The following is a 23,234-nucleotide window of genomic DNA, read 5'->3' on the forward strand; positions in this document are numbered from 1 at the left end:
GCTGCCACGCAAGATGCCAACCTGCCCATCAGGATCTAATGTAATCTAATACTCACTCACACACTGATAGCACAGCATTCAGACGCAATTTAGGGGTTCAGTATCTTGCCTAGAGACACTTTGTCATGCAGACTGCAGGAGCTGGGGATTGGACCACCGATCTTCCAATTAGTGGATCCGCTCTACTTCCTGAGCCACAGCCCGGCCCTCCCCAAAGAGGTCAACTTGAGTTCTCCTTCGGCTTTCCTTCGAGTTTATAACGGATCATAAATGACAGAAGTTACCAGATGGAAGGGTGAAAATAAAAAAATGTAAAAAATCACTCAACAACTCCACAAAGAGCTACGTAGGCTACAAATGTCATTTTTATTATTATTTTAAATAATGTCTAAATAAAGGGACTAAAGACATGCTCGTGTGACTTCTTCCATTATCAAAAATATGGTGTGTGGGGTGATGTTTGCAGCAGAAATCTATCCAGGGAGGGAAGCGTACATCACAGGGTGAAGACTGAAATGAATCCCACCAGCACCACGGACGGTGTTGGATGTCAAAAAGAGAGAGGGAGGAAGGAAGGGTGGGGGCTGGGGTGGGGGGGCAGTGATTTTTACCAACCAAGTGTCACATTCAGAAGAAAAAAAAAAGTTATTTTTCATATATAAAAACTGAAAGACCTGGATACATTTCTACTTTTCCACGTTCTTTTTTTTTTACTACAGAAATTAAAAAGAAAAGACATAAAGGAACACACAAAGGGGGGAAAACAGCTATTTCTTTTTTTTTATAATCAACTCCCTTTGGTAAAAACTGTAATAAATGGTCTTGCATTTTTCTTTTTCATATACATACTAACTTTAGCCATTTATCACTAAAGTCCACAGTAAGCTTGGAAAGTATTACTAGCACAACAACACAGATCTGTCATAAAAAGTCTGAGACTATGTACAGTGTATTTACAAACGTGAGCGGCATGTGGACAGTCCTCCCAAAATGAGACGAGTGTGTGTGTGTTCATCTGTATGTGTGTGTTTATGTGTGTGTACAAGCTGGTGTATTGGCGGAGGGCATTGCCAGCAACATTTTAAAAAGGGTTGACTTCCGGGGCGGCAAGGATCATTTGTGTTAATAGAACTATATATAATATATATACACAACACATACACTGGAATACATGTCAGTATCTGACATCCACAAGCTATACAATTTTACAGTCTGAGACCAAACAGTGCTGTGAGGCTAACTTTTTTTTTCTTTTTTCTTTCTTTTTTTTTTTTTACATAAGATGCAACAGTGCTTTTCGATCTTAACCCGACAACACTGTTTGGGGCTCAGGCACAGTTTCTAATAATGCTGCCATGTGTTTTTTGGAAAGAAAAAAGTAACCCTCTTTCCATCTAGTGATACGTACATAATTGTGATTTGGCCTTAACGCAGGAATGTCTGAACCAGATCTCTTGACTTTGTTGAGCTCCCCTCCGAAACCTTCAAATCTAGGAAACGAAACTTTAGAAACAACATTTTTCCTCTTCCTAAATATAAGTGCACTTGTCCACCGTATAGTTTGTTTAAACGCTATCGTAAGAGAAATCCCTGTGTGATTGATTTCGATGGAGCTCTTAACTCTGATGGCTTCAGACGAGACGGTCAAGTCAAAAGCTAAACCGGTGTGATAAAAGTACAAAAAGCACCACTCTGACGACTCTCATAAGCTCAATGTTCACGTCGCTGAGCCCTGTCGAAAAAAGGCTCAGGGAAGTTTGTCTGAGACGTGGCTCCGAATGCTGGTAAGAGCTCGGGTCTGCGACTGGGACATGGCCATTCCTAAGTTTTGGCACCAAAGGCCCTGCGCAAAAATGGGCCCAGCTAAAAACGCTGGTAAAATCAGTAATCCTGCCGCCCCGGGTGCAACGTACACGGTAGCTAGCTTAATTGTGCTCCCATGTGGGCCTTAAAAACACGTTTAATAAGTCCTCGTCCCCTACCTCTAACTCCTGACCTGTTTGACTTCAGACCAAACACCACCCAAAGAAAAGAGTCTCTCTCCATGTGTCTTCCTCTTCTCGGCTCTGGTTGGTTACAGCGCCTTGCTGGGTGTGCTGTATTTGACGCGGTACTTGTTGATGTTCATGAAGTGGAGGATTTCGGGCTGGCGGGATGTGGTGCAGGGTAATAGGCCGTCACGTCCTTCGCCCATCAGCCACTTGTTAGTCTCGGCGTTCATGTCCCGGGTCACGTGTTCTTTAGCCCACGACTCCACCCAGGCGTGAAAGCGTTTGTGCAGTCGTGTGCTCACCCTCTCGTGGGACTGTGGGGGAACGGAGAGGAAGGAAGGAAGGTTACTGTCTTGTTCTTAGAAAAAAAAATGGGTAAAAAAAAAGATAAAACGAACATAGTGTAGGGCTTTAACCTTAAACAGACAGGACTGAAATACATTTATTCAAACGTTTCATGAGTTGTACCTCCACCAGGATATGTTGGATTAAGGTATAAAAATGGTCATAATGGTAAAAACAATTACATTCGATACATTCTTGCTTTCTCTCGTCATTTACACTAGTTTCTATTCTGATTTTATCATTTCTATCAAAGTTTAAAGGCCACAAGCTTCAATTCTACCAATTCAAGGCACACACAATTGAACAACCACTTTAACCAATCATGCTCCTAGCAGGGTGTTAAAGAGTCAGTGTCTCCTGGTGCATTGTGCCTGTTTAAGGGTTAAGGAGGTTTTTGAACTGTAAATCATGCAAATATATTCCAGTATATAAATATAGACCTGAAAATGTGCGTAACTAAGACCTTCCCTTTAAGCACTAAAGATGTCATTAACAATGAATTCTTGAGCTGAACTGAGTGTACTGATTCATAAGTGAGTGAATTATATTTAAAATGCTGGACTTTGATTTATTGAGTTACAGATATTTTGCCAGCCTCATTTTGACTGGATTTTAGGTCTGAGGAAAGATGTGAAATCATGTTGCATATATACAGTAGGGCTGGGCGATATAACCAAAATCTTATATCCTGATAATGATACCATCGCAATATAGCATATTTTAACACAATGAATAAATGCTCGGGGAAATGCTCGATAACGTCAGCTCACACGTCATTAAAACAACAATTAAGATATAATTAAACATGATATATATAGCTGCATTAAAATTAGTGGCAGAAATGATTAGAAGCAGAAAAAAGGGGTGGGGGGGGGTGAATACCTGGTGAGCACGCATTAGGGCAGTGCGTCTGTACATGTAATCCTCAGATTTAAAGACGTAGACCATCTTGTAGGAGTTGAGCTTGAACATGCACTCCATTTTCTCCTTTTCCAGGGATTTCTTGCCGCCCTCGCTGGCTTCTTTGTCCAGCTGCTCTCTGCCTTTCTGGTACTTCCTGATCCGCCTCAGATTCCTGGTTACGGGCGCGAAGACATACGTGATGAGAGTGACTAATGAGATCAAGCAAGAACGTGTCAGAACAAATCGATGAGAGTTGATTTAATCAAAACGACTCATGTTCGACTTTTAAATTTGACTTTCAGAGGAAAAGAGGTATCAGGCAACTTATGCAGCACAATACTCTATAGTGAGTTTGTTTACTGCGGCAAAGGTTACACCATTACCAATATATTTTACAATTTATCTGTGCTTATAGAAATAAAGCTAGTTCAAAAAGGGAATAACATATCTAGGAGAAAAAACAAATCACCTGATGTGAAAACTTACCTGGGAAGAAAAACAGGCTTCTGAGCGAGATGCTCCCTCAGCTCCGGAGCGGTTGAATCAGGGTTTAAGTAGCGTCCAACATAATCAGACCAGCGCTGCGAATATAAAACAAGTTTAAGACACAGGTTCAGTGTATAAACTCTAATATTGCACCAGCATTACCAAAAGGTCCTTACTAGTGTTTCCACTCCAGCTGGAAGAGTGGACCCTCTTACTAGACAAAATGTGAAAACAATGACAAAACATTGCATTTATTCGCTATATATTAATATCATCATATAAAAATGACGATAATAATCAAAGATATTACCGATTAGGACACAAGCAGCCGAAATGAGACGTTTAAATTCATTTTTCATCATCATCATCAGCTGCCACTAAATGTCAGTGTGAGAATTCACAACCAGGCAGAAGCCAAGGACTGTGGTTGGGACTTTGCACAACTCCTTGTCATTTTGGCAATTTATTGGCCGTCTCTGAGGCTCAAATCGATTAATAAAAGTTCTAAGTAGGTTGTAAAATTGTGAAAATGCTGATGTGTGTAGTGTGGCTTTTGAAAAAAACTTATTCCACCAAAGTCTTTGCTCATGAGGCAAATTTTGAAACCTACAGCCAGCAGTGCTGTGAGACGTTAAAGTACTCTCAAGTGTGTTTCTTACCTCGGCTTCCATGGGCTCATCAGAGTTCTCCTCCTCTGTGTCGAGCAGCTCCACCATGAGCTGCACTTGCCCTCTGTTCCTCAGAAACATCACCTGAGGAAATGACAAAAATGTTGCATGTGACAGTGAAATAAATTCAGCGTGAGAACTAAGAAGCTAGCGTATCCCGAGGCAAACCAGACGACTGCAATATCAATATCTTTGGTTGCAATCGTGAACCCATCTTTCTCAGAATTTTGTCTTATTTTAGTTCTTCTACTCGTTCTGCATTTAAATTGCTAATAAATGTGAAAGTACAGAGAAAAACAACTGAGAGAGAATACTGATAAAACAACAGAGAATATAAAAACATTATGTAAGCTGTATTTTGTGGAACATCTCTCTTCATTTTTTACATCCAGCTCGAGTGCACACACCGGCCTGATGTAAATTTTTAATGTAACTGTCGCTCCAGGGTGATATACTTTCTTCAAAATTGGATCCTTTGGACAAAAGTGGATGAACTTGTGTGAACCGGGTAGGTTATCAGCTGTAAAATGAAGCTTTCTAAGTAGGTCAAATGGAAATTCACATGCTGGTGTCAGGTGGCCTTAAGCAGCTTTACACACTGCCGACAGTAAATGAAAGCAAGTCGCAACTTTTACTTTTTAATGCAATAGTTTGGGTGTCCTGATGCTCTAGGATAGGTGTTAAGGTGCAGACCATGAACTACACATAATGCACAAAAAATATTTTAAAGAAATTATGTGAGAGTGATAAACTGCAGACAACATATTCATGTTTATCAACTCAGCTGCTTTGTTAACGGGACAGTAAAGGCAACATAATTGACAATGCTGAGTTCAGGCACTTGTTTTTGACTTTCTAATTTGTCACAATCTCGGTGCGTGCAGAAGATTTATTTGTACTGAACGCTCCCCAGAACTGGATTAAAATCAAATATGGGGAGTGGACAGTCAGAGTTAGTGAGGATTGAATGCTCTCCTCTGCCACAAAGAAATATCCAAACCAAATCTTGATCAATTACAGCAATCATTTCTGCATTTCCTATTTACCTTGAAGCAGTTCTCATCAGACATCAGCTGCTCAGCTTTCCGCTGGTAGATGGTCTCTATAGAGCTCCTCGAAGATTGTGTGGACATGGTTCCTCCGCTGGCGCCGTTAGCACTTTCTGCCAGGTAGAGGTCCGTTACCTGGATACAGATGTCATCGCTCACGATGTGCTGGAGCTGGGAGGAGAGAAGCAACAGAGTTTGATTTTAACACAACTATTCAGAAGCAGAAGAGCTAATGGAGGGTTCGACAAGACAAAATGACACTAGAAATCTGGAGGGCAGAGACAACAGACAGCTTACCTGCCGGACGATGCTCTGGATGAGCTTGTCCATTGTGAAGGCGGTGTAAGCGTGAATGGTGAACATTTCCCTCAGCGAGTCCTCGTATTGTGAAGCCTCCATGTTTCCGTCCAGAAGATTCCGAACCATCTCCAAAAAGGCCGAGTAGTAATCTTCCACCTCGATGTCCACTAGAGACAAGAAGAATAACAAATCAGACGGCCAAAAAGAAGACTGCCAAGATTTCAAATGGATCACTTTTGACAAGTTGACATTTTGGAAGCAGTTACATTTTCCAAATCTGAGTCTCCTGTTCTGTGCGGTAAGTTTTTGTACCATAAAAATGCTTCTAAAATGTTCTCTAGGAAAAAGAGGAATGTGCATTATGTGGCAAAAAGCTGGAAAATGAATCAAAAGTCAAAGAGGAACTGTTATAATTTAAGAATGTATGCTTTGTGCCCAACCGGAGGAGCAAACAAACACAATACGGAATAATTTAAGAAGAGGAACTCACTGGGCTCCTTCAATCTCAGCTGGATGGCCGGATTGTCGTTCTTCTCCTTCTTGAGTCCCAGGACTTCCCTCTCCCAGTCTCGTTCCCTGACCTCCTCTTCGATCTGCCGCTCGGCTTGCCCGTACAGCCGCAGCAGACGCGAGCACAACGTCTGGTGCAGGCGCAGGAAGATGTACCAGTTGTTGTTGACGTAGAAGAGGTTGTAGGCGTCGTCGCAGCCGCGCAGCTTTTGTGCCGCCGTGTTGCTGAACAGCAGTTTGGACTTGGAGGGGCTCCCGCTGCCGGGGACGCCGTTGTGCTTTTTGGAGGCTCCTTCCTCCAGATCCATCTCCTCTTCCTCCTCCTCCTCCTCTACGTCGGAGAGCTCGCCGCGCTGAGCGAACAGCATGTCGGGGATGAAATGGTAGATGATCTGTTTGATCTTGTATTTGTCCTCCTTCTGAATGCTGGTCTGGCGCTTGACGTGGTGGATGATGAGCGCCGCCGCGTCCTCCAGGATCTGGCTGTCCTCGTAGGCCAGCGTCAGGTGGGGGCCCGTGGGTGTGGTGGCGTTCTCTTCGGATGCCTGCTCCTGGCGCTGCAGAGCAAAAACAAGATTTTTCAGGATTCCCACCTTAATCTGAGGGTCTGTTCCTACTATGATTTGTAGTTTCTTAAAGAAGTTCGTATTACGCCACTGATAATGTTTAAATAAATCACTGAGAAGAGAAGGAAAACTCACCTCGTCATAGATGCTTTCGATTTCATTCAGCAGGGACTTGGATCGAAGCACTTTGGTGTCGTTCTGTTTGAAGTTGATGCCTTGATGGTCGAGAGACTTGAGGTAATACTTCTCGTTCTGCTCCCTCCAAATCTTGTTGAAGCCTCGCTGGGCTTCCCGCCACTCCTCCTCCTTGGTCTTTAACCTGAGTGGAGAAGTCAGAGTCATGTATGTGAACAACAGCCACTCATTAACATCACCTCATTACAACGGGATGTAGAAATCTGCCGCATTGCAACATGTATGTCATGTAGGAGCATTAAAATAAAATACTGCTAAAGAAGTGATGTGATGCAGAGTGCAGACTATAAAAGCACCGTTTTTAAATCCACCACTCCAACATCATATTGGCTTTTTCTCTCCTGTGTGGATTAGTGGATTCATAAGCTGCGGCTCATAGCCTCAGTCTGGGCCCAGAAGACGCTGGTGTACACACATTTACTACTGCATGTAAACAGAGAGCTTGTAAATCCCAAACGTGTGCATTAGCGTATGTGCTCCTTACTGATGATTCACCACACTGCAACATGATCAAAGCCTTCAACCTTCAAGTCAAAAAAAAACAACCTCTACAGTAAAAAAAACTGCTTTATAAAAAAGGTAAAAGGTAGGTCAGTCAAAATAAAAGGTAATAGATGCATCATTGAGGCTGTGTATCGACACCCACCTCTTTAGCACGATGGGGACAGAAGCAGCAGGATTTTTCTTCAGGCCATCGATGATGTCAGGTGCTTTGTCTCCGTATATCCTCTGGATGGCTTTTCGGTGCACGACTTCTGAGGAGCCGCCCAGCGTGTTGTCCAAACGGAATTTGGCCTGCTCCTCGGCAGACATGCGGGACAACTTCCGCTGTACTGTCTCCAGGACTCTGATGGTAGCCAGGTTGGTTTCCAGCACCACATCCAGCTGCATGGTGGAAAACAGATGCCTTTTATTATCCATTACTGTGCATGCATATTATTTATTTTCCATTAAAAAGCTCACAATGTTCCTTGATTAACAAATAGTCCCATCTTTTACTGTTAGCCAACTAGAAACCTCATTAATTCCTGCAAAAGGAAAATGTAACATCTACTGGAATAAAGGTATTTTTCAGTCTGTGATGATGTCATCTCATCACGTTGTAAATGCTTAATATTTCCTGCTCACCTCAAATCGTTCATCCTCACATCTGTAGATGTGCTCCTCGTACTGGGTCTTCTTGGAGCTGACAAAAGTGGAGTCTTCTGACCACGAGGGGAAGGAGACCCAGGTGTCATTTAAGACCTGGACACAACAGAAACAAACACTGTGTCATCTACTTATTTACCTACAAGTCTGTGTGTTTTTCTGCATCTCTTTTTAAACTAAATTACTAATCTAATCTACCATGTATGAAGAAATTCTGCAAATCACCAGATTTATTTTTGATTGAATAGACATGAGATAGCTGGAGTGTCCATAATCAGTTAGTCTCATATGATTTAAAACAAATGCTGAGCGCTCAGAAAACGGACTAGCGTGAAATCAAAACAGTTGAAGTCATGCAGTTTATGACTTTTTCTAAAACTTCTGGATGTCTACTCTAAACTTTTTCTCTCACCTCTTTACAAAGTGGAGTTCTGCCGGTACATTTGGGCTGCTGGTAGCTTTTGGGCAGCGCTCTGTAACTGGAGCCTAGCCTCTTACAGGAAGCATAATCAATCTCCATGGCGATGCCTTCTGTGGCCCGTTCCTTAGGGTACGTTTCGATGTGAGACATTTCTCGATATCCCAGGAAGTTTTTAAACCAGTTAAACAGCTCAGGGAATTTTCTGTTATGACACAAGTAAAAAAAATCATCTATGAGAAATACAACTTACTGTGAAAAATACACTTATCTGATGTGTGTGTTCAGAACGATGAAAGAATACTCACCCTAAAAAGGGCAGCACCAACTGCACCAGTTCAGCTCTGGAGATCACCTCCTGATTAAAGATGACCAGACACCGCAAGAAGTTGTCGTAGGCCTCTGCACTTCGCAAGGCTTTACGCACCTTCAAAGGGAAATAAATGTTACAACCATTTCTGTCAGAGCTTATTGGAGGTACACTAAATGTGCAAAATGCTTGCTAGTACAACTCGACTGTACAACAAAAACTTTATTACTTTGAATGTAGAATTTATAAAAATTGGCACACGTGTTAAATCTATATTAAAAATAATATTACTACAAATCTGTACAGTTCAAATAGGATTAATAGCCTAAAATGTATGCTTTTGATTTAAAATGCTTTCTTCCTGATTTATAGATTTGTTTCTTTCCTTGCCATGTTTATATTTTTCATTTAATGATATGATGTATTTCATATGAACAAAAATGGATTTAAACTAAAAACAGAGCATGCCAAAAACTCACCTTCTCGAAGAACAAAGATTCTGTCCCGACTCCATGCTTGCTGGCCTCTGCTACTGATGAATCTTTCATATTCAGTAACTTGGGCTTCTTCTGCATTTTACCAAAACGGAGATAGAAGACATTAGTATGATAATTACAAAACGATACAAAAAAACAAAAACATGGTAATAAGTGTTGCAGTAATGTAGAGAGCTTGCATACCTTCACGGGGGGCGTGCTCCCTGGAGCCGGATGCCGACGGATCTGGCATCCGTTCTGATTGGGCCTCTGTTTGTTGTTGAGCTGCAGCTTTTTGGCGGTTCCACCATGATCGTTCCGCACAGACTCAGCCTTTTCAGCTGTTGTCTTACTTAACAGCTGAAGAGAAACATGATATGAACAAAAGAGCCATTAAAAACAACCTGTACTAAAACCTGTGCTCATAATTGTAACATATTTGAATAATAATAAAAATCAAGATGGGTCTACTGGCGCGGTTTAACTCACCACTGAACTGTTGGCATCGGGGAGAAATTGCCCAAACTCTGAGAGAAGATCCTCTTGGTTTTTGAAGAGTCTGGCCACCTGAGCGTACACCTCCTGCTCCGTGAGAGCCGGGGTGTAGTTCCCTCCTGCCTCCTTAGCGTTACGCTGCTCCTTCTGTGGAGAATAAATACATCAAAATACTGTGAAGTCACTGCTGAAATATTCACTACGAAAGTTCTTGCACTCCATAAATTCTTATGGGCAAGCACATTGGATAATAAGCTCTGTGAAATTGTGACCAAAAATTCCCTTTTTTTCCATTTTGTGGCTCATTCAATGCTGAAACAATGAACTACAACTATTTGGGACAAAAGAAAATCAAACAGACAGCAGATGGTGTATGATGAAGCTACATCTTATTGTGCCTAACCCTTTAAAAAAACAAAAACTATTTTATAACAAATAAAATGCTATATTCCTCTTTCCATGTTAATGCCAGCACGGTCATTATCATCATCAATTAATATTTGTTAATTAAGTTATAAAACAGATTTAAATACCCCCACTGTTAATTTTAGGAAACTTATTCAAAGCATCTATTTCCTGTATAGTATCTCTTTGGGAAATGGCCCTCGGAGGAGTTTATCTGCAGACGCTGACCTGGTACGTGTGGAGGATCTCCAGGAAGGCTTTGTAGATGTCGGGCTGGCCCTGGAAGCGGTTCTTGATCTTGTTGACGTAGTTAATGGCGTGGTTGAACTCCACTGGCTGGTTGTTCTGCATGGGTGGACCGGTGGGGGTCCCACTGAGTGGCGGGTGGAGCTGCATGGGCGGGGAGCGGGGGGAGGTGTATGCGGGGATGGACGGATTGCTCTGACTGCTCGGTGTCAACGCCTGGGGCTGAAGAGGCTAGAAAAAGAGGGGAGAACATTGGAGGGTTTTTTAGGGGTACTTTAGAAGATGCTGTGCAACAAACAACATGTAAAAACTTCTTATCTAGAGTTTTGGCTCTCACCTTGCTCATCTTGGCAGGGGTCGGCTGCGTCAGGAGGGGCGGAGCGCTGGTGGTTGCAGTGGGCGGGAGCTGGGGTGGGTGTGGGGTAGGTGCTCCTGTTATGGGGATGTTCTGGACTGAAATGCCATGCGGGGTGATGTGGTGGATCTGACCCGGCGTTGTCACGTTGACCAGGTCATTGGTCTGGACCTCGATCTTGTAGCCGGGCGGCAGGAAGGTGTTGAAGCCCATTATGAGGTCGGGGTGACCTTTAAAAAGCTGCGACACTCTGCTGATGACCCCGGGGGTGTCGATACTAGAAAGAGAAAAACAACTTATTTCTATATCAAACTACTACACATAATCAACTTAATCTTCCATCTAACTTAAGTGTAATTTCCAATCATACTAGCTCTTTTTAATGACCTGATTACATCCAGATCTTCTCTTTCAAGAGTCATTTAAAGTTGAAAGACTATAAGAGTATAAATCTAACTTTAGATTCAGTGGCTTTCTACACATTATGAATTCAGAATTTTGTCACACTTTTCTCTTCATATATTTTTCACAATCTGATGAGTATCTGTAGCAGCAGCTTTCTTATATAAATGATCATCCCACTATGGCTGGGATCTAAATCCAGAGTGTGTTCAAAAGCTCGTAACGTTGTGGGTCATTAAGAGTTTAACCAAACTAAAAGTGGCTCATACTCTCTAAACTGTAGCAGCCAGCTGTGATGGGGATAACAGACCGATCGCTCTCAACAAAAGGCAAATGTGCCAATTATTTTTTAACACTTTCCATCATTTTTCCAGATATGAGTATGTCTATCTTCTAAAGTCTCTGTGATACATGGTGGACCATTTACTTTAGAGAATATCAAGCAAAAACACATGAAAAAAAAAGTGTGCAAAGCCAAAAAAAATCATAGCATTTTTTAAAAAGTAAAAAACAACATCCTCACCTTTGAGACTTGAACTCTTTCATTATGTCCAGGAAGTCATTGTAGACCTGAGGCTGGTTGCCAAACTGCAGTTTCACTTGGTCCAAGTAAGACAAAGCATCTTCCACCTTTGGGAGAGAGAAGAGGGAACGTAAATTTCATCAATCTGGCAAAAATCTCTTTTTTCTGCTACATTCATTTGACATCACTGCACTTAATCCACTATTAACTATTTGAAATCCTCATTTTAGGAGAACTCTTCTAACAATACAAAACCAGCATCTGAGCTTTTTACTTGACTTGCACAAATGAATTGGCATCTATCGGATAAACCTATAGAAGATACACTTTGAAAACCTTGCAGGACACTAGGAGTGAAGCAGTACATTAATCAAGTCTTAAAACTGTAATGACAATATTTCAGTTCAATATATTAATGATTGTGTTTTAATGATTCCCCATGAAACATGTCCTGCACATCAAACCATATTATTGTGTAACATGTTATTTAAAAGCACCAAAAATAAAATGCTGGTAAATTTTTGCTTAAGATTCAATAAACAACTGATGACTATGACAGATACAACGGAGGCATTTAAATGCTGATCGATTTAAGGAAGTACTGTATCAATAACGGTTGCTAGCGGAAGGAATTAGTGTGCAGTGCTGTAACATACATGCATAATTAATTTTGGTTTCCGATTCTCTTTCTATTATAATTCCATGTTTAAAACCTTAAATTCATTACTGCTCATGTGTGACGGGTTTTATTGGAAGGCTGCTTGGTCTTGTTTTGGCCTGGGGGCAACTAACAAATTAAAAAAGTCTCTAAAAAAAGTTTGAGAAACAAGAGGTTTCGCAACAGTTTGTGGATGATTCTGACTAATCACGACACTCTTCCTGGAAAAAACATGACTGATAATTTTTCCAAATCCATTTTTCAGCGCTTTGCGAGCCATAAATGAAACTCCACTGATAATCACAGTAATGCTGATGAACTTAAAACTATCTGCATGGCTCGATGTGATTGGGGGTAAATGTTGTGGTTTGGCTGTAGCTTCTCTCTTTTCTGACTGCTTCTTCTTGTTGCTGCTGCTGCTGTTTGCAGATCTCTGCTTCTCCCTTCAGGCGCTCGTTTTGGTATGGTTTAGTTATGCTGCCTTAGCTATTTCTTTTGCTTTCATGCACACTCTCACTCTCTCTCTCTCTCTCTCTCACACACACACACACACACACACATCACCCATGCATCACATACACCACTGATCCCACTGATTCTCACGCCTCATACTTCAGTTACATCCTTTAATTTGGTTTCATTTGTTGACACGAATAGCTTTTGATAAACTTTGACATGGTGAGTCTCTAATGAGTCAAGATATAACAACAGGAACTCGCAATTTAACTAACCAGACAATGTGCACAAACTACCACTAGCTGAACATTTAAAAAGGCTAAGGATACACAAATTTTCATCAAATCTCTAAAAATGTCTTTTCAATAACTCCTTTGGCATTTAATCTCTTTGACATTTGCTAAAACTGAAGTGTCCGACTGACCTTGAGCCTCTGAAACTGCTGCTGGCCCTGCACGGAGGCCGGAGGAGCAGTCGTGTGGCCGTGCCCCGTCATCACTGCGGGCCCGTGGGTCTGGACTGCGGGGCTGTGGTGGTGGGACCCCGCGTGGACTGCCGGGCTCGGAGTGTGTCCATGTCCTCCACTGTTTTGAGCCACAGTGGGAACCTGGGAGAGCAGAGCCGAGACCTTTATTGGAGTGACAGCGAATAACATGAAATTTACCTGAACTTGTATCCTGAACACGCACAGTCCCACAACTTATTCTAACACGTATGTTATTGGAGTTCAAAGTCAGTTTTAATGACATTTCCAGATCATTCTTAATAACTTGAGTGCATCTAGATCTTCTCTGTCAAATCTCATTTAAAGCTGAATGGCTATAAGAGTATAAATCTAACTTTAGACTCAGTGACTTTCTACACATTATGAATTCAGAAATGAATAGTAATACTCTGGTAGACAGCTGTCAGCTTGACTTAGTCATGTTTTAAGTTTACAGCAAGTTCTTTTCATAAAAATAAGGACATGCTGAAAGCTTCCAGATGGAGAAAAACAGAGCTTCAGTCTTCAGTATCTATAACAGATGAGATTGACACCCTATCATATTAGTAAAACTTCTCTATATACAAGATTACAAGTTTCTCGATATCCTCCATCAGAAGAAAAAGGTCTCAATGTGTGTGCAAGATATTAATATCGCAAAAAGCAACAATATGGATGATATCAAACAACACCATAAAGCTCTGTATGTCATAGTCAGATGCAAGTACCTCTCCATAATTCAACATCTGCGTGTTTGTTTGTAGTTTGTCGTAGAAAGTTTAAAATAAGTAATAAAGAGTTTACTAGGTAAGAGCTGTTTACAGTAAGTGTTATAAATCTATGAAGGACTGTGTCAAAGCAGACATTACAGCAACATACATTTTTATTTATTATAATGCAGCCAAAGACTTCATTTTCACTGTTACATTTAAAATATTGTTAAAACATTGTTGCAGAAAACTGTTTATTTTCTAAATTTCAATGCAGCTTCAGACAGTTATTGATCTGTTGTGATAAATAAACTATGTTGTACTTTTTGGTATTAGTATGCTGTTTTGTTTAAGAATGATTCATTTTTACTGCTACTACATTTTACATTTTAAGTGTGAAATCAGTCATATTGCATCGATATTAAGATATGATCATTTGTCCATATCGTGCAGCTCTGTAAGAAGGGAATAAAAATAAGGAGAGAGAACTGGAAAAAAACTAACAAAAAAACTAACCTGGACATGACTTAGTTTTTCTCTGTTTTATGGATGACTATAACACTATGTCTGTTTATGGTTTGCATCACCTGTATGGAGTTCTTACACTGCTTTGTATGTCTAGAAGACATTATACAGGATGTAATTTGTAGAAGAAATTATGTATTTTGATATCAATAAAAAGTACAAAAACGTTTCTAGTATTATAGAGATTTGCAATGGATGAGCTGAGTATACCTGGTATCCCTGGGGGACGGAGTACTGGACGCCTGCTGTGGGCTGCATGCTGTCAGTCACGGCCTCATACACAGCTGGGGCCGGAGCAGGGGCCAGGACACGATGCTGGAAAGCCTCCGCGTTGCCAGGGAGGCGCCGCTGCTGGGACGCAAAAACCGTTTCCTGATCCTCCAGTCGCCGCTTCATTATGAACTCATACTCGTGAGAGCTGAGAGACCTGGGAATGAAGAGCAGCATATGGACCTTATTTAAAGACTGGCAAGACCTCGGTGAAGTTATCAGAATCCATTAAATCAGCCTCTTGATTTCATTCAGCAAACTGCTCAGAGGAACATGTGGCAGCAATTTCTGCTTCGACTGTAAAAGTATGAATAAACACGGTGCCAGCGAGTCACTTATGTTGTTTGGCTGAGGAAGACAATCATTACATAGCACCTGATGATAGATATAACAAAACACCCAAAAGCTTTTAGCAGCACAAAGATGAGCCCACTCATTCAGACCTCGGATTTCTTGTCAAATGAAAACACGTGTTATAATTTTTGTGATGTTTCTTTGTTTTGGAGCTACTGCAGTGTTAACACCCGAGAGAAGGCAGTGTGTGTCTTTGCTGACTGACTTAAAAGTGTCTGATTACACTTGATGATGTCCTGGGTCACTTTAACAATGACAAGACCGGCCTAAAAGTTAAGCTACGCCCTGCTGTACGGGTAACAACAGAGCAGCAACGTCACCACCAGATCATCAAAGAGATGGTGGAGCAAAAACATGAAAATGAGAAAAGTTTGTGTGCGAATTGAACTAGAAGAGGAGGAGGAGGAGGAGGAGGGGGAGTTTTAGGGAAAAGAAAGCAGTTATGAAGAGAGAACATACAAGACAACGACAACATGAATGTTTTTGTTCCTTTAATGGATTCTCGCTGTTGTTTTATTTTGCATACTTTTATATTGCTTCTGTGAATTGTTGTTTAGTTGAATGAAGTTAAATTTGATTTGATAAATGGAAAGCTTTTGTTTTGCTGTATGTTAACAACTGACTTTTCTCTTGTTTTCATTTGTTGTTTTGGTCAAGCACCTTCTTCATTCGTTTTTCTGGATGTGCACGTCCACCACAAACTTTTTTGCTACCTATGAATAAAAGTAAAATTGCATTTCCTGGGCTTGATGGAAAAGTGGCAACAGGTATTTAAGAGTAACCCTCAAATGTAGTTATCGAAAACTTGTGACAAGGATACGTAATGGAGGCTGATATTTTTACAGTCTAACATTAAACTTCATGGAAATGTAATAATTATAATAAGTTATGAATTAAAAACAACAACATATGCATATATTAAACTTGAATAAGAAAGGTTCAAATATACATAAAATGCTGCCTGCATAACTTATATACTAAAATATTTACATACATATATGTTGGCACATATCAGACGTCATATTCACTGATACCAATATATCTGTGATAGATCAATATCGCCTGACTAATATATCGGTCGGGCTCTAGTACCGAGTACAGTTATATTTATACTTAGTTTGATGTGCTATTTATGAAGAAATAAAATTGCAAAGGAAATGAACACGTATTTAAGACTAACCCTTTCCTGTATACTGCTCACAACCGTGAACAGCTATTCAAAAGCTGTTTTCTTATCTATATACACACACATGATGATGGATTTTAATGGCATTGTTGCACTTCAGCCACCACAGTGGACACTAGTACATCAACCCACACACTACCACTTCATCTACAATAACCTTTTTTGGTTGCAAATCAATTGTTTTATGTTATGATAATGTAATATGATGAGGGAAAATGAAGTTCAATTTTTTTCCCCCCATGCATACTGAGAAATAAAAACACAATCTTGTCTGAGGTTATCATAATTCATGTATGAAAGGATAACATTAAGATAAAAAAAAAAGAGAATATAGAAAATGTAAAGTATAGTTAATCAGATCTGTTATTTTTGGAGGGCATTCCTTACAAACCCCCCTTTACAAACAAGGTGATAAAAGAATAAATTTATACTACACATATTTAGAAAGCTTCTGATTTTACCCCCTCTTTCTTTCTAAGTTGATTTCGTGCAAAATAGATAAAAAAGCACGTCTTAAACGACTCTAAACTGTTAACATGCACTGAGTGTAGTTGCAGCCTCTGCAGCCAATGAAATCTACAGACACGCTACGTCACCGATGCAACAAACAGGTGCTGTGTTGGAGCTGTGGGAGTCACAACTTCCTCCAGACATAGCTCCAGACCCAGAGCACCGAATCCCGACTGCTCTCAATGAAAGACGAAACCGGGATAAAATAAATACACCCCGCTATATAAACCCCCACCTTTTTGTATCGAGCATGTGACATAAAAAAACAGGCTGTCAAAGTGACTCGTAAACACTTCCTCCAACACAGACCTCGCTCTCTCCAGCTTGTGTGTGAGGGGGTGTATTTATTTATTTATAGATTTTGAAGGGGGTGTAGGTGGTTTGTAGTATTTTATAGTCACGTACAGGTAAATACGGACATCTCCTTACATGCAAAACACCACCACAGCAGCTCCTCACACTCTTACCCCTCTATTTTTTTTATGGCCTACTAAAAACACCCCAAGCACCGACCTCGAGTTACAGCACCAAGCCCGCCATTTAAGAGCATGGCGCAGCAGCAGCAGGAGCAGCAAATTACACCCCTAACCGTGTCAAGCAGGTAAGCACACCTCCAAAATACTACCCTGCGTTTACCTACCCCTAGCGTAAAAGTATATAAAGGTGGTTTGTTTTTGTATTAACTTCACCCGTAACTTGTTTGTCGCTGCTTGGCTAATGTAAACAACATGAGTAGCCGGAGCTAGCAGGGGAAGCACATGCAGCTGTAACACACATTGACCTGACACAAACAACCTGAAGCGAGCATAAGATATCGATTTGTTAGAGAGATCATATGTGGTGCAGATTACGAGTGAGTGACATGTAAAGAAATGCAGATTTTTTTTTCTTCTTGTAGTTTACTCAAATCGCCTGGTAACGGTTGCTAGGTTGCTAGTTCTCTTGAATGAACTCACCCCTCTCTCTCTCTCTGCCTGTCTCTCTCTTCTAAATGGCAAGCCCGAAGTTCGTAGATGATGCTTTTGATATAATCCGGCAACCGCTTACATCTCCTTGCTTGTTGGGGTGTAGGAAAAGGGACTTATCGGTTCATTAAAAAAAACCCAACAACAACAATTCAAGCTGTGTATGAGAGCTGCAAAGTGAAAATCTCCCCGAGAGAGGAAAACAATCTCCGTTCGGTTAGCCGTGGAACACGGGGCGTGGTTTTCTTTTATATAACCCCGCCCCCGGTACACGCTATTGGTCAATTCATCCAGAGGCTCCGCAAAAGGGCGGGGTGACATGATCCGATTGGGAGTTCGAGCTGTCAGTCAAGGACTGGACGTACATTTACCTAGTACGCCCATTTTGATTTGAAGCGCGACAATGCCAGTGAGGAAAGGAAGAGAGGAGAGGAGGAGTGTCACTGGTATGTGTGATGAGAAATTGCTGCACACTTTTCTTACTTCTCCAATACTTCAGTACACATAAAAGGACCCTAACCCCCAACTCACCTACAGATTATGTATATATACACCCAGGCCTAACCTGTGACAACTCTGCTTTTTTACATATATAAAAACACATCAGCTGCACAGAAATAAAGAAATTGCAATTTATTTCCATTTTTGTAAATTGCATTTTGTCCTCTCTATTAACATACATGAACACCAGTAAATATAATGCACCCCAGTATGCCAGCACCACTTAGTATGACCTCAGCAATAAACATAAAGTAGAATTATCAACAAAAACTGAAAAAAGTAGAATTTATGGCAGAGCTGTGTGTATTGATTGATTGAATCAGACTGCACAGGTGTACCTACTGAAGTGGTCAGTAAGTGTGCATTTCATTCATTATTGTATATTTGAACAGGCTTTATATACTTTATTATATATAAACATGTTACTTGTTAAATAATATTTCATTATCTCAGCACTTTATGCACTCTTAACACTTTTGCACTATTTATGTGCTGTTTACAGTGCAAAGATATGTTTGACTGATAGACTTTGTGTGTTGTTGACCACTTGTTGTTTCTATATTTATGTGTTTATGTGGTTTTTGCAGCCATTTGCTTGTGCATAAAAACAATGTTATGTTATGTTTAATTATCTTTGTTGTAAGTACGTCAAGAACCACTAAACCATTGTATGCATAAACATACTTGACCAATAAAGATAAAGATGATTCATGTTGTTAATAATAATAATAATAATAATTGTGTTTAAGAATATGTATTTCATCAGGCTCTTTTCCACTTTAAAGAGCGAGTTCACATTTTTTCAAGTCTACACATTGAAATAGGTTGTTATCATTCCTTTTGGACATGAAGATCCCTCCATAATGTACTTACAATGTAAGTGATGGGGGCCAAAATCCACAAGCCTCCTCCTGAGCAAGAATATATCTAAAAGTTTATCTGAAGGTAATATGAACCTTCAGCCCTCCAAGCGAGTCGAATCAAGAAGATATCTTTCAGCGTTGCAGTCTTTTCAGTGCCAAGATCCTTCTTTTTGTTACTATATTTCCACTGCAGCTCAACAGGGTAACACTGTCTAAGGAAACACAAAGCGGGAATCTGATGGTTAAAAAGACTGGAAATGTGGCAGATATTCACTTGATATGACTAATTCAGACTGCTGAAGCCTCAAATAAGCTTCAGATGAACTTTTAAATGCATTGTTGCACAAAATGACTGACACATTGAGGATTTATGTCCAGATGTTTTAATAGCCAGTATGCAGAGGAGAAATGATTAGAGGAAGGAAAACCTCTGTCAGTGTTCATGTGGGGACCTGACTGTTGTTTTAAGACTTCTTTTAAGAAGGACAAACGGCTGACTTGCATTCTAGGACATTCATTATATCACTTATTTATCCTTTAATAATGTTTAATGTCCTCTTGCACTTTGAAAATCAAAACCACAACTGTATTTTGTTTTGTTACATACTTACCTGGATTGTAAGATAAATATTCACTTTTTTTTTAACTGATTGATAGCTTGAAATGAAAAATTACATTTTCTGACACTGTAAAAAGACATTTTGTCTTCAAATTATTGTCAATATTATATAAGATCATTTTGAAGAAGCTATTGATTATGATGTTTTGTATGTATGGTGACTTGTTGATCACATGATTAATTGGTAAAACGTGCTTAAGAGAAATGGAAACGGTTATAGGCTCCATCCCGATGAAGGCATGAGGCCTTCATTTATGAATATAATAAATTGAGTATTTATCAAAAATCGCATTTGTAAAAACCCCAATATTGTCACAATATCAATATTGAGGTATTTGGTCAAAAATATCTTGATGTACGATTTTATTGCCCATCCCTACTAGGAAGCAAGGTTTAGTTTATTTTGAGTATAGATGCATCAATCCTACTTCTTCAGCACAGATATCGCTGGTCTTTGGCGTATTTGGCGGATACAGAGTCCAAAACCAGTGTTAAATTAACAAGCTAGAAGAGACTTTAAAATTGGTTTTGTATTAAAATAATGATATCAGATACCAGATTGACCCATTGTCACCAATACTCGATCCAGCTATCTGAGTCAGTATCGGGCTGATATCAGATTTAGTTCAGTTTGGTAAGATTGTAGTGTTTTGCTTTTTTTCCTTATTAACTTTTTTGAGTGTTTCTAATATTGTTATGTGCAAATATCTATCTATCTATCTATCTATCTATCTATCTATCTATCTATCTATCTATCTATACTTCCTGGACTTTGGTAACACGTGATTGAGGAGGGAGCTACTCTGCTCCTGCACTTTTGTCCCTCCCCCTTTCTGGTCATCGCAGCCAATCATTGCGCGCAACAGTCATTACAAATCCCCAAAAGGTGGAACCTCTAAAATAAACCCTCGCCCACGACAGGCGGAGCTGCAGCAACCAGCCCGGGATTCCTTCCTCGGTCCAGCCCGGGCAGAAAGGCTTCAACAGCGACCGTAGGGCTGCAGCGCACACACACACACACACACACACACACACACACACACACACACACACACACACAGACAGAGCACTCCACTATCTCCCCCAACACAATTACATACAGCTGATTTTATTGCTAGCTTTCAACGCACCACGGTAAAGACTATTTCCCGGCTGTTGTGCAAGATTTCTGCAAATTTGTGCAAAAGCATGCAAGACAACAAGCTGCTTTGCTGTGGGGTTTGGAGACCCCCCCACCCTCCCTCCCTCAACAACACCGGACTGCACGGTTTAGGAGGATCAACGAGCCCCCCCCCCCTCCAAACAGCCAGCCAGCCAGCCAGCGTCGGTCGACGTGCGTAATCGCCGACTGCACACTCCAAACAAAAGGCTTTATGGCACTAAAACGCACCATCGGTAACCCTGCCGGACGCGGTGAAGTAGCCGTGGCCTGTTGGCGGCTATCACTGCGTGTCTTCTGGGCGGCAAGAGCTTGCTCCAGTTGCCCCTTTTTTATTAAACAATGCCAAAGTCAAACGAAACGGGAACTACGGCGTCGCTGTATGGAAACATCGGCACGCCATTCCCCGCGTCCCCCTCCACCACCACCACCAACACCTCCTCCTCTCCAAAAACAAAAAAAACGCAGCCCCATTTTTTCCCCTGCAGAAAGGACGACTACGCGTTTAACAAATCATATTCTTTGTTTACTTCAAACAGTCGGGAGTAAAATGTCTAACCTGCCCCCCCCCCCCCCCTCTCTCTCTCTCTCTCTCCTTCCTCTCACTCTATCTCTCTCTCTCTTACAGATCCATTTGCAAACAAGCGTTACATGCTCACACAACGCTGCAGACAAAATGTTTCCACTTCCAGACAGCGGGGAGCCTCATATTCCCATTACACAGCCCCGGGGAGGTTGTTTACTAGCCGACTAAAAATGACGTCCTGCAAATTTTGGCTATCTACCACGTTATGTTTTCTGGCTATTCTGTTGCCGTTTACGAGCATTAAAAAAAAAGCCCCCCCCCCCCTTTTTCTAATTCATATAAGGACACAAAAGGCGCGACTGACAACAAGAGAGAGCTCCCTGATTCTTAATAAACACCGTTCATAGGTTTTAGCAGCAGTATAGTTAATATTATTTAGTTTAAACAGCTGTTACATACCCAGGAAAAAGACTCCTTACTCCGGATTCGTGTTTGTAACAAAATATTAGGAGACGCCCCCCTCCGCTGGTATTGGCGCACAACACTGGCCACGTCATTTTGTTTTAAATATCACCCGCTAAAAAAGCCCAAAGCGAAGCATCACTAGAGCTGCAGTGGCTCCATCAGATGGAAACTGTGGAGGCTTTTGAATATCATGTCTCTTTCTCAGTGATAGATAGAAAGTGGATCAGAAGGAGATATTTCACTTTTTATTTGACTGATTCTTTTTCAGATTGTACATTTAAAAATCAATGAATAAAATATGATGCATTGCTATAATAAACTTACACAGCAGTAGGTCCTTTTATATGAAGTAGTTCAAACTGGCCTCACTTAATGCTTCTTACTCCTTCATGTTTTAGTAATAACATGAATCCAATAATATGCTTTTTAAATAACAGTACTGTGAGGAGGGCCGCTGCAGCTGATGTTTTATTTTCATGATTAATACATTATTGATTCATCATTGAGGTCTATAAAAAGGTCTTTATAATGTTTCTTTTGCTTGATAAACAGCTCACAACCAAAATATATTCAGCTTATTCTCATTAGAGACAAAGACAATCAGGAAAATGTGAACCAGCTGAAAATGTTACCTAAATTGGGGCAGATTATTTTCCTGTCTATCTATAAATATGATATATATAGTAGATCTCACAGAAGGTGTTTTTCTGCATTGAGTACTGTTTTAATTTTTAATGCTGTAAGTAGGCCTTCACTTTGTTGATAGTACTTACACACTGTTACTTTTACTTCAGTAGCATAACATTAACTAGTAATAGAGTATTTTTTACAGTGTGTTAGTGCTACAGTACTTTTAACTAAGCAATGGGTCTTACTACAGTACTACTTCTACCACAGATGTACTATAGTAAAAAAATACAAGATTGACATACATTTAATTGACATGTATTTAAGTCCAAAGTAACATAAAATAGATTTCTATTTTAAAATGATGCTTAAATATAGTACTTGATTAAATGTGCTAATGTGTAACTTTTTCTCTGCTGGATTATCATATTTATTTCTAAGCATGAACACATTTTTGATACTGTGTAAAAATCCTAAACTCTTTGTCTGACTTACTGCAGGAAGAGGATAACTATCCTAACACACCAGAAGAAATTGTAAGTGACTTGATTTTAGTCTAATCAC

The 23,234-nt window shown here is 40.4% G+C and overlaps 1 protein-coding gene across 2 annotated transcripts; it reads right to left on the bottom strand.

Moving 5' to 3' along the window:
- Positions 1-586: 586 nt before the first annotated feature.
- On the bottom strand, positions 587-22,058 carry sin3aa (SIN3 transcription regulator family member Aa). 2 transcript variants are annotated; one of them, XM_053318816.1, is made up of 21 exons: positions 22,038-22,058; positions 14,836-15,052; positions 13,331-13,513; positions 11,793-11,899; positions 10,850-11,144; positions 10,495-10,743; positions 9,856-10,008; positions 9,571-9,726; positions 9,370-9,459; positions 8,889-9,007; positions 8,575-8,785; positions 8,142-8,258; positions 7,660-7,898; positions 6,954-7,137; positions 6,233-6,809; positions 5,740-5,909; positions 5,440-5,613; positions 4,385-4,477; positions 3,726-3,820; positions 3,219-3,411; positions 587-2,305 (listed from the first exon to the last, which is right to left on the bottom strand). In XM_053318816.1, the coding sequence occupies exons 2-21, from the start codon at positions 15,019-15,021 to the stop codon at positions 2,075-2,077; spliced, it is 3,822 nt and encodes a 1,273-aa protein (XP_053174791.1). In that variant the 5' UTR covers positions 15,022-15,052; positions 22,038-22,058; the 3' UTR covers positions 587-2,074. The 2 variants fall into 2 exon arrangements, with proteins under 2 accessions (XP_053174791.1, XP_053174792.1); XM_053318817.1 differs by lacking the exon at positions 22,038-22,058 and adding an exon at positions 17,898-18,171.
- Between the last annotated feature and the right edge of the window lie 1,176 nt (positions 22,059-23,234).

Source organism: Scomber japonicus, chromosome 5 (assembly GCF_027409825.1).
Source record: "Scomber japonicus isolate fScoJap1 chromosome 5, fScoJap1.pri, whole genome shotgun sequence".
Lineage (NCBI taxonomy): Eukaryota > Metazoa > Chordata > Actinopteri > Scombriformes > Scombridae > Scomber > Scomber japonicus.

Excerpts from the sequence above, each read along its gene's own strand:
- sin3aa (XM_053318816.1), bottom strand. The coding sequence starts at position 15,021 with ATGAAGCGGCGACTGGAGGATCAGGAAACGGTTTTTGCGTCCCAGCAG. Across the intron at positions 13,514-14,835 it reads CCGTCCCCCAGGGATACCAG|GTTCCCACTGTGGCTCAAAA; the intron begins GTATACTCAGCT and ends CTGCTCTCCCAG. Across the intron at positions 3,821-4,384 it reads ATGAGCCCATGGAAGCCGAG|CGCTGGTCTGATTATGTTGG; the intron begins GTAAGAAACACA and ends TTATATTCGCAG.